This window comes from Notothenia rossii (assembly GCF_949606895.1).
Source record: "Notothenia rossii genome assembly, chromosome: 11".
Classification (NCBI taxonomy): domain Eukaryota; kingdom Metazoa; phylum Chordata; class Actinopteri; order Perciformes; family Nototheniidae; genus Notothenia; species Notothenia rossii.
The window spans coordinates 28,179,012-28,194,757 of NC_136910.1; the positions used below are offsets into that span (position 1 = coordinate 28,179,012).

Below are 15,746 nucleotides of genomic sequence, written 5' to 3' on the forward strand. Positions count from 1 at the left end.
AAATGTTCAAATGATAATACATTTTTCTGAAACAAGTTATTTTTGTTGCAATGTCATCTGTTATGGTTTAATATTGTTAGTCTCTCAACCTTATTTTGACAGAACAAACATGATCAGAAATGTAAATATGTAAAGACATTTCGTTTTTATTATTCCATATTATCCTAGGAGCTTTTCACTGAAATACGCCTAGCATAATATTGTAATAAATGGCTTTAACTTGCTCAGGGAACATAATATGCAGATACAATTTAATTTGGAAGCCTAAAACATCTAAATGCAACTTTATAAATAATAAAAAAGAAAATGTATATGATCCTGGTGGAGTAAACAGTAAAAAACGCAACATTTTTACTGCCGTTTTTGAAAAGTGCTGGTAAATTCAGCCATTATCACACAAAGCTAAGGTAAAATTTGGACTTTAAATTAACCAGATTTGAACTTGAGGTTCTCCTGAATCAAATGAGGTAAGACACTTGATGCTGACTGCTAGAAAAGGTTAGAAAAGGTTAGGAGAAACAAATAAATACAGGAGAGTCAGGCAGGCGAAAATTCCGTCTAGGTCTTTAACCTGTCACCTGATTGTGTGTTGAATTTGCACTATCCTAATTTTAATGCACAATTTCATTGTTGTACCTTTAATCTATTTTTTTACGTCTACTCTATGCTATCTTTTGTCTGATTTTATGTCTTTTACTGGTAACTATATTCTGTGTGATACATTTTCTGTGAAATGTCTATGTGAAGCACTTGGGACTGCACTCGTTGCATGAAAGGTGCTATACAAATAAAGATTATTATTATTATTATTATTATTATTACAGCTGAATATTAGGCGGACAGTTGCGAGAATAGTATATCTAATGATGTAACAGAGTGTAATACCATACCTGTGGTAGCTGAGGGGACTGTCTCCCAATCAGGCTCCACTTCCCGCCTCGTATCCTGTAGCCACTTACCACTTTACCTGTAACACATCAGCCAGGTTACTACGGATACTGATTCAAGTTACTTTTAAATGGATTTATGAAAAGCCAGGGATGACTCACCGAGGTGGTGTGTGTGGGTCCTGAAGGCAAACGGGTAGATTGGATATGAACTGTAGTCACAGGCCATGTCTGCATTTGTTTCTAAAAAATAAAAAGGGATGTCAAGGCCCATTCTGTTAACACCTTACAGCCCAATGTATGTCACTTTATGTTAGATTTGTACATTCTTATTTTATCTTACTTTTTATTTTTCTATTAGTAACTTCTTAAGTTGCACCCTCTCTAAACATGCGTAGAGACAGATTTACTTGTTTTATTTGACTTTGAATTGCTGTTGTTTTGCATCTACCCCTAACAATAACCCCATTAGTCTTCATCCTGTTTTCACCATGAGCCTTAGTCTTCATCATGAGCCTGAGTCTTCTCCATGAGCCTGAGTCTTCATCACGAGCCTGAGTCTTCATCATGTCTACACCATGAACCTGAGTCTTCATCATGATCCTGAGTCTTCATCCTTTCTTCACCATGAGCCTGAGTCTTCATCATGTCTACACCATGAGCCTGAGTCTTCATCATGATCCTGAGTCTTCATCCTTTCTTCACCATGAGCCTGAGTCTTCATCATGTTTTCAATCTGAGCCTGAGTCTTCATCATGAGCCTGACTCTTCATCATGTCTTCATCCTGAGCCTGAATCTTCATCATGTCTTCACCATGAGCATGAGTCTTCATCATGAGTCTGAGTCTTCATCATGAGCCTGAGTCTTCATCATGAGTCTGAGTCTTCATCATGAGCCTGAGTCTTCATCATGAGTCTGAGTCTTCATCATGAGTCTGAGTCTTCATCATGAGCTTGAATCTTCATCATGTCTTCATCATGAGCCTGAATCTTCATCATGTCTTCATCATGAGCCTGAGTCTTCATCATGACCCTGAGCCTTCATCATGTCTTCACCATGAGTCTGAGTCTTCATCATGTCTTCACCATGAGCCTGAGTCTTCACCATGTCTTCACCATGAGCCTGAGTCTTCATCGTGAGCCTGAGTCTTCATCATGTCTCCATCGTGAGTCTGACTCTTCACCATGTCTTCATCATGAGTCTGAGTCTTCACCATGTCTTCATCCTGAGTCTGAGTCTTCATCATGTCTTCACAATGAGCCTGAGTCTTCATCATGTCTTCACAATGAACTTGAGTCTTCATCATGTCTTCATCATGAGTCTGAGTCTTCATCATGTCTTCATCATGAGCCTGAGTCTTCATCATGTCTTCACCATGAGTCTGAGTCTTCATCGTGTCTTCACAATGAGCTTGAGTTTTCATCATGTCTTCATCATGAGTCTGAGTCTTCATCATGTGCCTGAGTCTTCATCATGTCTTCATCATGAGCCTGAGCCTTCATCATGTCTCTGTGCTGTTGAGGACATCCTGCCCTTTCCTGTATATAAGACGCTGTGTCACAGTGGCTTCATCGACTTTTATTACGCATTTCTACTTCTTTTGTTTTATTCTAAAATGGGGCAACTGTCACAAAACCACATTTTCCCCCAGGATTAAATAAATATTGTAGTTGTGATGATTCCTTTCGGTAATCTATTGATTAAAATGTCTGAATGTGGATCATTCAGATTCAGATTCAGATTCAGATTCAACTTTATTGTCATTAGGTAGTACATGTACTAGTGACAAAATGTAAGTTAGGCATCTGACCAGAAGTGCAAAATAGCAATGCAGGAGTCTACATAATAAGAATAATTATAAATGTAATAATTATAAAACAGAATACTTATAAATAGGCTATAAACAGATGAATATGTACAGTATAAACGGTATCATGTGGACTGACGCGCTGACAAAATCATGTTGTTAGTTATTTGCAGTAGGGATCAAACAAAGCGTATGATTGGATGAAGGAGCCACTGACTGGTCATTCAATGATGCAGGCAGACGTCTTTGTGTAATGGAGGGCTGAGAGGCTTTAAACTGTTTACCTCCCTGGCAATGAAATGGGATGAATTACCAAACAAAAAATACAATATAAAAAAAGGCATTGGAGTTATGGACTCCAGCGTTTTTTTTGGCAAAGTGAATCAGACAGACGTCTTATAATGGAAGCTACATCGATAAGTATTCAGATTTGACAGGACTTCCCATTCTGTGCACTGTTCTTTGGGGTTTGCTTGCTGCTATTAGTACAGCTGTTGATTATGATGAAAGGGGAGAGAGAGACGGGACCATGTGTTACTCCAAGTTCACTGCACTAAATGCCTTCCTTCTTTTATTTAATTTGTCTCTATGCTAGAAAGGACGGTAGGAAAAGGTAATGTGGTTAAGGAGGTAACAAGGAAGAAATGAAAGAAGGAAGTAAGAAGTAAGGATTAAAAAAACAAAGGAGGGAAGGAAGAGAGCAAAGAAAAAAGGAGGAAGAACTGAAGGATATAAGGAAGCACAAACTGATGACAGAAGGAATGATGGAAGAAGGTAAAGGGCTAAAAAGAAGGGATGGATGTGAGGAAGGAGAGAAGAAGCAAAAGAGGAAAGACAGATGGAAGAAAATAAGGGATATAAGGTGGTAGAAATAAAAGCAAGGAATAAAGGAGGAAGGATGGTAAGGAGGGCGAAAGGAAAGATAGAAGAAGGAAGTAAAGTTAGAAAAGAAGAAAATAAAGGAAGAAGGAAATTGAAAGGAAGGAAGCTAAAGTATATGAAAGGAGGAAATGAAGAAAGACGCAACAAAAGGAAGAAAGATAAAAGGAAGGAAGCTAGGATGGATGGAGGAGGAAGGAACAACATAAGATATGAATAGAAATGTGTAAAATGGAAGGTAATGAAAATACATTAAAAGATTGAAGAAAGACATTTTGGAATGAAGCACAGAAAAAAGAGAAAGGACAGATAGGGAAGGAAGTAAGCAAAGTAGGAATCAGAATTGGTTTTATTACAAAGTAGGTTTACACATACAAGGAATCTGCTTTGGTAAACAGAGGGGGAAAAAAGTATTTAGTCAGCCACCAATTGTGCAAGTTCTCCCACTTAAAAAGATGAGAGGCCTGTAATTTTCATCCTAGGTACACTTCAACTATGAGAGACATGGGGGGAAAGAATCCAGGAAATCACATTGTAGGATTTTTAATGAATTAATTGGTAAATTCCTCTGTAAAATAAGTATTTGGTCACCTACAAACAAACAAGATTTCTGGCTCTCACAGACCTGTAACTTCTTCTTTAAGAGCCTCCTCTGTCCTCCACTTGTTAACTGTATTAATGGCACCTGTTTGAACTCATTATCAGTATAAAAGACACCTGTCCACAACCTCAAACAGTCACACTCCAAACTCCACTATGGCCAAGACCAAAGAGCTGTCAAAGGACACCAGAAACAAAATTGTAGACCTTCACCAGGCTGGGAAGATTGAATCTGCAATAGGTAAGCAGCTTGGTGTGAAGAAATCAACTGTGGGAGCAATTATTAGAAAATGGAAGACATACAAGAACACTGATAATCTCCCTCGATCTGGGGCTCCACGCAAGATCTCACCCCGTCGGGTCAAAATGATCACAAGAACGGTGAGCAAAAATCCCAGAACCACACGGGGGGACCTAGTCAATGACCTGCAGAGAGCTGGGACCAAAGTAACAAAGGCTACCATCAGTAACACTACGCCGCCAGGGACTCAAATCCTGCAGTTTATGCCAGACGTGTCCCCTGCTGAAGCCAGTACATGTCCAGGCCCGTCTGAAGTTTGCTAGAGAGCATTTAGATGATCCAGAAGAGGATTGGGAGAATGTCATATGGTCAGATGAAACCAAAATATAACTTTTTGGTAAAAACTCAACAAGACGTGTTTGGAGGAGAAAGAATGCATTGCATCCAAAGAACACTAAACCTACTGTGAAACATGGGGGTGGAAACATCATGCTTTGGGGCTGTTTTTCTGCAAAGGGACCAGGACGACTGATCCGTGTAAAGGAAAGAAGGAATGGGGCCATGTATCGTGAGATTTTGAGTGACAACCTCCTTCCATTAGTAAGGGCATTGAAGATGAAACGTGGCTGGGTCTTTCAGCATGACAATGATCCCAGACACACCGCCCGGGCAACGAAGGAGTGGCTTCGTAAGAAGCATTTCAAGGTCCTGGAGTGGCCTAGCCAGTCTCCAGATCTCAACCCCATAGAAAATCTTTGGAGGGAGTTAAAAGTTTGTGTTGCCCAGCGACAGCCCCAAAACATCACTGCTCTAGAGGAGATCTGCATGGAGGAATGGGCCAAAATACCAGCAACAGTGTGTGAAAACCTTGTGAAGACTTACAGAAAACGTTTGACCTCTGTCATTGCCAACAAAGGGTATATAACAAAGTATTGAGATGAACTTTTGTTATTGACCAAATACTTATTTTCCACCATAATTTGCAAATAAATTCTTTAAATATCAGACAATGTGATTTTCTGGATTTTTTTTTCTCATTTTGTCTCTCATAGTTGAGGTATACCTGGGATGAAAATTACAGGCCTCTCTCATCTTTTTAAGTGGGAGAACTTGCACAATTGGTGGCTGACTAAATACTTTTTTGCCCCACTGTATGTGGTGCATACAAAGACACAGAAAAAAGAAAACATAGCTAAATTAAATAAAAAATAGTACTGTTATGACAGCTATTAAGACAAAACTATTTTAAAACTTTTATAACAAATTATCAATACTTACACAAATACTATATACTGTATTTAAAGTGAAGGAAGCAATGAAAGAAGTACAGAAGGAAGGAAGGGAGGAAGGAAGTACAGAAAGAAGATAAATTAATATTTGAGAAATTGCAAGAGGAGTGGGGGTGTAGGCTTGCCGTGATTTATTTTTGGATATGCATTTGAATAATCTGTATGTGTTTGTCAGTGCCATCCTGTGGTGGTCAAAATGGAAGAAGACTGTAGGGAAGGAAGCCTTCCTGAATGCTTTTGGATTCCTTTGTGGAACAATAAAGTCAAGAGGTAGGAGTAAAGACACACTTTACAGAGTCTTTGTGGCCTCCGAGTTTCAGCGTTTCCTGAAGCTAAATATGACATTATCGACCACTGGCCATATGGTTGGACTTATTTGTAAACTTTGAGAAAAAATGCAACACACATACCTTTTTTTCCTGGAAGGATAACTGTGTCCACAGACATAAGCAAGTATATGCCAGCGATGAACGGCTGCCTGTGAGGAGGCACAGAGAGTCAGTCAGAGAACAGGAAGTGCTTGTCACAGTTTAATACACAACTTAGTTGAATACTTGATTCTGATTTGTCAATTTGGACATTTCAGAGGTTATGAATACTCAATAACCCACTGCTGCTAAGCAAAATAATGACCGTCGCAGACATGAAATAAGGCCGCCTTTCATTTCATTTTTTAAATTCCATCTTTATTTTGAACAGATTAAAAAACAAGTGTAAAACAGAATAGCATATTGGTCAACACAGTCTCACTCCATGCGCGTCAAAGAACGACGCTTGGTCAGAGTCCTTTGGCGTCCATTTCTGACACAAAAAAACATTACGTTTTCTTTCGCTTTTCTGCCATGTTCAGGGTAAAAACCGCACCTAGCGCACCATAGCTGCTCCCGCAAGCTTGTCTCAGCAAAAAAGTGAACTCTGACCCCAGACAGGGTCACTAGAAGCGCCAAGGGGGTCATTTATACCACATTTTGAAATATGTGTAACTCTGTTAACCTGTTAAGCCCGGTGCCCCCGTTGGCGGAAGCTAAAAACAACAATATTCACGAAACTGTGTCTCAGGGCTTCTTAACATTTAATAACCTATTAATGTGTCGTACCCACTTAACGGAAAGAAACTCAGCTACCTGATGATATGAACATTTTTAACGAAACAAAACACAAGTCTAATGCCGAGCCTCTGAATTAGCACTAAGCGAAAGGGTGCTAACGCACTTAGCACATAACCCACGGTAGCGATCTTTTATACTTCATCGGATCCGCACAAACTAGAACGCTGAGCCTGAAAGCTGAGATTCCAATGGTATACGAATCATCACTGTGAGACCAGAACTCACGGCAGCGAAGGCAAGCAAAGACAACACACAACTTCACTTTACAGAGCCAAAACGGCAAATAGGTCTTACCTTTGCTGTTTTCTGGTTAAAAGTTGTGTTCAATGGCATTACAACGCATATAAACGCTGTTGAAGGTTAATTCAATGTCTCTGTGTCACTTTGAAATGATTACTGGTAATCCATCATCATATTTATGGCAATAATCACATTTTTCATAATAGAGTGTGACGGAGCTTCCGGTTTTGGGCAAGACGTGAGCGCATCATTCTAACTCCTCAATGGAAATGTTTAGATGGACTGAGGAACTTCCTCTCAATTCTATTGGCTCTAACGGTTCAAAAGAGGTGTCAATGATCAAAATCGACCAATGGGTTTCAGAGATATGACAAATACATGCAAATGATCCCAGAGTTGTTTTTTTTTTTTCTAAACCTCTCTAAAAAGGTCAAATGTCACTTGTGTTGCATCAATCTTGATACAGGGTACTTATTATATGTTATAGTTTGGTTTCCTAAAGCTTTTAGTCTACTAACCCATCATCCAAGGTTAGTTTTCAAGTAAAAAAGAATTTTTGAACGGACACTATAATTTACAGCCTTTTACTATGTTCAATCTGAATTTTCTTTAAAATAAAAAACATCTATATTGATTCTGACTTTTCTACATCCAACTCACAGGTTTATTATTACTTTGAGAAAAAAGATTATTAATTTTCCCCTTTTAGAATTGTAGTTATTGTCATTTGTTATAGAAAAGTAATTTTCAAACCTGAGACCTGAAAAACAGGCTTGGGGTCTAACAGGTTAAGGGCGGCAGGCAAACAGCTTTTAGGCGCAATACCGCCCCCTGGATTATATATAGTGTAATGAATTACTGCCCTGAGTGACAGGCTTTTTTCCATTCATAAAAAAAAGGCGTATTCGTCGTGTGACTGCATGTGCCGAACCCTGACGTCCGAACCGTGACGTCCGAACCGTGACGGTTCGTGATGAATACGGATACTGTTACACCCCTACGAAGAAGGGTGCAAAGTTTGGTAAGTTTTCACATTTGGTCAGGGGGTCAAATTTGCATTCTAAGTGGAAACTGTTACAGGATGTGTATTTTGTAAAATGTGTAACTTTTTTATTATAATTAATTTTTTTATCTTTATTACGTTTTTATGCATGCTTAGGTAACATTAAGACTTCCTCAAAATGTTTACCCACGCCATTGCTTTTGCTACCAGTATTCAGCAGAACAGTTCATGCTTTTGATTAATATTACTCACGGTTTGGATGTCATCTGTAAGGTTAGTCCTGAGCAATCTCTATGATGGTCTGCAGAATAAAAAAAAATCATCTTTAAAACCTTGAAATACAATTGTTCCTCTTCATAAGCACTTACTGCTCCTTAGCCCTTTTATTTTGGAGCACAGCAGAAAGCTTTGCTGCATTTAATATGCTTGGGATAATGTAGCTTTAGTGGATTATGTTTTTGATCAGTAAAAGAGCTAAGTTACTGAAAAGCTTTTCATTCAGAAAAAAGCTACACCACCGCCACATAATAGACAAATGTATTTCAACTACTAACGACGCTACTGCAACAACACTGATGATGTGAGATGTGAGTGAAAATAAAAATGTTTTTAAATATATTAGAAGTTAGGAAATAAAACATTTCCTCTTAGTCTTAGGGGAAAAGGATCCAACTACATTTCAACATTTTAACTCGTCATTGGCTTATCATTCACTACGCAGCAGAGGTGGGGACTCGAGTCACATGACTTGACTCGAGTCACATATTTTTTGACTTGAGACTTGCTTGACTAACATTGATAAAAAACTTGACTTGACTTTGACTTGGTATTCATGACTTGAGACTTGACTTAAGCTTGAGATAGATGACTTGAAAGGACTTGACTGTTTAAAATGGAATATTTGCGTTTGTTTTTGCAGTAAGATATTACGCTTAGTTTTTTCAAAAAACGTGATTATAGCGCCATGTGCGCAAACCTGGCAACCCACTAGAAGGCAGGAGTGTCCGTTAACATGGTAGCGGCTAGCTTTACTCCAAAAATAGTGAAGTTTGGATTCAAGGATTATGTTGTCGATCACGGTAATAAGAAGAGAACAGCGGTATGCAGGGTCCGCAGCATAAAGATCAGTGACACGACCACCACAACATCCAACTTCATTCCCCACTACAAAAAAAAAACACAGAGAAAGGTGCGTGCATGTGTTGTGTTAGCTAGAAAGCTAACGTTATTGGTTTCAAATCGATTAAGCATTGCAAAGAGAAGACAAAACGGTAAATTAACACTAGAACCTCCAAGGGATTCATTTTGACTAACCCTGATACTGACAGGCTGTCAGGAGAGAGAGAGAGAGAGAGAGAGAGAGAGAGAGAGAGAGAGAGAGGAAAATAGATGCCCCGTTTATTTCCCCTGTGTTATTATCAGAAGTTACTGTAAACTTTTGAATAATGTAGTTCATCTACTTTAGTAGTTTGTTTAAATGTTAGAATTATGTTGTTTTTGTTTGTGTTCTTTGATTTATTGTCAAATGAATCTGAACTTTTTGATCTGTTATGATTATAAACTGAAGCAATTTCTAAATTAAACCAATTAAGTGAGTTTTAAATCGTCCTACTTAGTTTATAAGGAAATGATGAAGAGGAACAAATTAAATGATTTGAAAATGATATCTATGTAGGTGCTGACACTGTTGGCGGTTCTAGTGTTAACAGACATTTAAATTAAATGTGTGTAATGGCAAATGCCATATATGATTTTCTTACCTGGAATTCTGCCTTTTTGAACAAACTTTTTGATTGAGTCCTAGCTATATTGTCTGCAGTTCTAGGATTAATATCAATCTAATATGATTGTCATCGGTCTAAATTAGATTTCAAATGATTAACTGTGTATGTAATGAAGATCATAGTGTGGGTTGAATCCATTTTCATAACCACTGTCTTTTAACTGATTTAAATGCGGAAACTGGGCTTTTGGAATTTTGTATGACTTGACTTGACTTGCTTGACCTGAGCAATGACTTGACTTGACTTGCTTGACTCTCACCACAGTGACTTGGGACTTGCTTGATACTTGTAGGTCAAGACTTGAGACTTGCTCATGACTTGCACACTCCCACCTCTGCTACGCAGTGACCCTTAATGACTTTAGCAATCATGAATCTTTTCGGACCTTTACTTGATCAGATGTACCTGATAACATGAACAACAATCTCTATGCAACCATGTGTGAACTAGGACTCACCCCTGAAAGCACTGACATCTCCATAATGGATCTGTAGCACAAAGTGGGATATTCCTGAACTTCTTCCAACTTTGAAACCAACATCTGAGGGGACAACAGAAAGCAGAACAGAGCTTAGAGAAAGACACAAAATGACTAAGGACAAGAGATATATTCAAGATTTAAAAGAAATGCTGTCAAGAAAAAAATTATGTATCATTTTGATCTTAATCATGTCATAAAACCTTTTTTGTTTATTATGTTATTAATGCTATTGCTTAGCCACGCCTAACTGCAACCCAGTAACAGGAAAGGAAGAGACTTATTCTTAAAAGTTATAATGGCTATGTCAAAGGCTAAGTTGTCATACACCGATCAGCCATAACATTATGACCACTGACAGGTGAAGCGAAGAACATTGATATCCCGTTACAATGGCACCTGTCAGTGGGTGGGATATGTTAGGCAGCAAGTGAACACTTCGTCTTCAAAGTTGATGTGTTGAAAGCAGGAAAAATGGTGGAGCATAAGGATGTGAGGAACTTTGATAAGGGCCAAATTGTGATGACGAAACAACTGGGTCAGATCATCTCCAATACTGCAGCTTTTGTGGGGTGTTCCCAGTCTGCAGTGGTCAGTACCTACCAAAAGTGGTCCAAGAAAGGAAAACCGGTGAACCGGCGACATGGTCATGGCTCAATGGGAAATGAAGGCTGGCCCGTGTGGTCCGATTTAACAGAAGAGCTGCTGTAGCTCAAATGGCTGAAACAGTTAATGCTGAATGAATGAAAGGTGTCAGAACACACAGTGCAGTTTTTTGTATATGGGGCTGCGTTGCTGCAGACCAGACAGGGTGCCCATGCTGACCCCCTTCATGGAGACTGTGTTCACTAATGGCAGTGGCCTCTTTCAGCAGGATAATGCATCCTGCCAAACTGCAGAAATGGATCAGGAATGGTTGAGGAACACAACGAGTTCAAGGTGTTGACTCCAAATTCGCCAAATCTCCATCCAACACACAGCTGGAACTGATCTGATACTCTGTGTTGAGGAATATGTTTGCTTAGCTGTTAGCCTTCAACCTAGATCATAATTCTTTACTCTCTGTTTCTGGTTTCCCATGGCTCAGGCATGTAGCCTTGGAAAGTTGTTGTTACCTCTCTCACATAGATGCAGCTCCGTCTCTTTCTATTGCCAGTTTACAGATGTAGCACCTAATTTTGCCGACCCTCGCTGAAAGGAAAACCCCAAGCGTGACGTAGTGGACACGGCTCAGACTTGTTACACCCCCTTGATAAATGATAATGGCCACCAGCTGCAATGGATCATGGATCCACCAGGGGGAGCAGTGATGGACGCTGCCACAATGGAACTCATTAAATAAACAGCTGATTCCTCAGAGGGTGCTCCTTCCAGGTTTCCTGCAGGTTTCACCAACTCAAATGTAAGACTTAAGACCTTTTTAAGACCACTTTGAATAAAATGTAAGACCTATTTCACGGCAATAATTTAAATGAAGGAAAATTGCTATTAAAGAAGAAATACGTCCAATAATTACTTACAAAGTAAAAAATGTCAAACCCAAACGTCGCCCGGAGGTCCCCTGATGTCGTTGCGGGAGCTGTTGCACTAGCTAACGCTACATTTGCAAAAAAAACGCTATATTGTTTTGCAAAAGGAGCAGTGGGCTTCAAACACGTTCCCCTCCACTGGTTTCAACCAAGCACTGAGTTTACAACTACACAAATAATCGGTTTGTTTTTGTATCACATCCGACGGGAGGAAATGCAGCTCACAAGACCGATTTTTAATCATAATTTAATCATCATCCTCACGATCATTTAATGCAGGGGTTTTCAAAGTGTGGGAAGGTGAGCCTCCCCTCAGAGAAAAAAAGAACAGCCGCACCCCCTCTCCCAATTATTATTGCTATTATTCTTATTATTAGGGCCCGAGCACGGAGCGCTAGGAGCCAACGGCGTCCTAGCACGAAGTGCGAGGAACCTATTGTTATTATTGTTGCTATAATGCAGGGGTATTCAATTGCATTTCAAAGAGGTCCAGTAAGAGAACATTTCATTAAATGCTCTGTTTTCGCTGTCTACCTTTCTCTTTTTTGAGCACGCCATTTGAAATTACTCACTGCTGTTTCTCTCTTCTTGTCTCGTCTCTGTGTGTGTTTGAATCTATCGTGCTGACTCACTGACTGCACCGATTTGATTGGCTGAGTAGTGTCACAAACATAAAAAAAATCACTTTTTAAAACCTTGCTATCGTTATGTTTTAAAGGTCCCATGTCATGGCCATTTCTACTGATCATAATTCCATCGTTGAGGTATACTAGAATATATTTATATTGTGCAATTTTCCAAACTCAGAATGGTTTCTCATACAGCATCTCTGTATAGTATGTGTATTAACTCTGTATAGTATGTGTATTAACTCTAAACCCTGTGAGCCCACTGTGCTCTGATTGGTCAGCTCGCCCACTCTGTTCTGATGAGTCCACCACCGTTACAGCGGATCATCAGTGATTATGTGTTACAATGGCGTTAGCAACCAGAAAATGAGACCAGTAAGGACAGATGAGAATGCTGCGTGGGGTCTGGGTGCCGTGTTGGCGGGACGTTACACGGCTCGCTGCTGCGAGGAGCGGACAGTGTGAGCTGGGTTCATTTCCTGCTTGCTGCGTGGGATCTGCGAGACAGCGAGACAGCGCAAATGGAGGCGGGAAGGGGGGGTGCTGAGGGGGCTGCAGCACCCCCATCTGCGAGGCTCCACTAGCCACAAATCCCAATAACTATTGGAACTATTCCTGGGAAAAGTACTCCGGTGTGAAAGCGCCTTATGCTGTCGCAGTTCCTGTTGCTTCTTTTTGACTTTGTTTAGAGCAGTGAACTGTATCTTCCTCTCTGCAGCAGACAACTGAGCGCTGTCAGACCGGATCATGGCTGTAAAGGCAGAGGGGTGTCTCTAGTGCCCCCTCGACACATAGACTGATCCTTTTTTTTGTCCATGTCTAATTGGCTTAGAGCTTTCGTGACTGCAAAAAAATTAAAACAAACATTGTGTATTTGAGTTTCCTTGACGGTTCTTTATTGTTTTGTTTACTGAAGTATTTCAGCGTCATTGTTATTCTCCTAAAATTACTGTTACTGCCGAAAATGTTTGGCTTCTGATTCAAACAAGCAGTTGGCGCCGTGCTAGGTGGCTGCCTGTTGCAGCAGCTCCCTGTGTCTTATAGATTTTTTGTCTATTTACTACTTTTATTTTCTTAGTTTTACTTTTTTATTTGGATATTTATTTTTGTTTTGTAACCAACTATGGCCACATTTTGTTCCAGGTCATTCTTCTGTTACTTTTTTCACTTTTTGTGATGGAGAGCCATGCTCAGAAGAGTGACGTCATTGTTAACTCCTGTGAGCAGCTGATTGCGCTGTGTAGACCCGTGCTGCTGCCCGGAGCGAGGCATGACATCCCGGGGGAGCTTCAGAGGCCAGAGCGAGGCTGCAGGGCTGGAACCAAGCGGAAGACGAAGAAGAAGAGGAGATACAAACCTTCCGTACCGGCTATTATAATGGGGAATGTGAGGGCTTTGGGGAATAAGATGGACGAGCTCGGCGTGCTGACGAAGACGCAGTGGGAATACCGTGAGTGCAGTATCATGTGTTTTACGGAGACATGGTTGCACCCGCTCATCCCGGATAACAACACAGCTCTCCCCGGCTTCACGAGCGTTCGGGCGGACAGGGACGTTATTCTGAGCGGTAAGAAGAAAGGAGGATGGATTGCACTGTATGTGAACAAACGATACATGTTACTGTGAAGGAGCGTTTCTGTAGCCCGGACATTGAACTGTTAGCTGTTGGATTACGCTCATTTTATCTACCCAGAGAATACCAGTCCCCCATAGTAGTGAAAAAACACATTATATCTGCTATAAATATGACTTTCAGTCGTATACTTGAACAAACATACCTTTGGGTAATTTAGTAGGTGGTGCATTCCGCGCCCAGGCGTACATAATGGATGCCTCATCCTCACAGGTGCCTTGTACACTTCCACAGTCCCTTCAGAGAAACAGCTCAGTCAACACCTCATTAAAGAAACAGATAGAATATGAGGGCATTCAAAGAGGCAGTCACTTCCTTTTTAAAGGACAAGCACACAATCAGAGCAGACATGTCTGAGGGTGCATCCCACAGGATCTGTGCACCTAGTGAAAGCCACTCTCCAGGGCCATCTTGAAGACCGTTTCAAAGCTATTCTGCTCTGTGCAGATTAAAGAAAGGAAGGATATTTGAGGAGCAATGAGCGAGGACACACCAGAGCTGCCTTCATAGAAATCTTTACCAGCCGGCGCGGTGTATCAGTTACTTGCTTTAGATGTATGTTACTGTGCCATACTAAGTTTGTAGAGTAGCTAAAAACAAAAAGGGGGCAATATAAATAAATGAGTAAAATGTATATAGAAATGTACTTAAGGGTTGTGGAGTAATTTACGTCTAGTATTCAATCCTTCTTTAGCTCTGTTTAGGTCTAAAAGATCCACTTTGTTTGCCAGTAGTATCTTTATGTGTCTGCTGCTGTTGGATGCTGAGCAGGTAATGTACATTGGGTTTATCAGAGTTTATTGTATGTGTATGTATTGTTTACTGCCTGCTGCTGCTGCTGTAAACAATACATACACATACAATAAACTCTGATTGAATAAAGTAGAAAACATGTATGTAGCCTTGGTCGTGGTTAGATACAAGGCCACAGAGCTCCCCTTCTTAAGCAACTCTCTGCAAACTGCATGATTTTATTCTATAAAAAGAATCTGTGTGGACGAGACTAAGGCCACATTTACTGTTATCTACTGACAACTAACAGTAGTGCAAGAATGTAACTCAACCAAAGTGCTAAAACCCATATATGCGTGTTTACTTTGGCACTAACATTAACCGTAAGCCTGTGTAAGTTTATTTATTGAATTCAATCGAAACGTTTTTGATTTCTTTAAAAGTCAATGATTGAGATATTTTTCTCGAATTGAAACCAGATGTAGATCTTTAGGTCAAATGTGTAGGATCTAGTGTAATTTTCTGTAAACAGTGTAAGATAGGCCTGCATCATTTGGCTCATCTCCTCTCACTTGCCACCAAACTGCTCTCCAGATGGAGTGAATACACCCCTTATCTCTCACACTCAGATACAGTGGCCCACCTGCCTGCTGACCTCTGAGCCAGTCATCATGTTCTGTCTGCAGCACAGCCTAACATTACCTCTTCTTAACCTAACATGCCTCTGTGTCAGTCCACCTACTTACATCATACCAGGAGAGAAAATACAGAGCTTCGTAGAGCTGAGGTGGTGATCATTAGTGCACCGAAAGTAACACCTTTATAGCAAATAGGTTGGGTATTTGTGGGCTTTGAAATCGTACACCTGGTATCAAAAGATGTGAGCAGCATGTCCACCATGTCAG

The 15,746-nt window shown here is 40.2% G+C and overlaps 1 protein-coding gene across 4 annotated transcripts in view; it reads right to left on the reverse strand.

Moving 5' to 3' along the window:
* Positions 1–15,746, reverse strand: part of LOC307023841 (peptidyl-glycine alpha-amidating monooxygenase-like) — a 73,749-nt gene that overhangs the window by 41,991 nt on the left and 16,012 nt on the right. For all 4 annotated transcript variants that reach the window (XM_079657443.1, XM_079657444.1, XM_079657445.1 and 1 more), the window contains exons 6-11: positions 14,255–14,346; positions 10,298–10,381; positions 8,309–8,357; positions 6,115–6,182; positions 1,050–1,130; positions 891–967 (exon numbers count right to left, since the gene is read on the reverse strand). In XM_079657443.1, the coding sequence (XP_079513569.1) occupies positions 891–967; positions 1,050–1,130; positions 6,115–6,182; positions 8,309–8,357; positions 10,298–10,381; positions 14,255–14,346 (451 nt within the window). The remainder of the gene's footprint in view (positions 1–890; positions 968–1,049; positions 1,131–6,114; positions 6,183–8,308; positions 8,358–10,297; positions 10,382–14,254; positions 14,347–15,746) is intronic.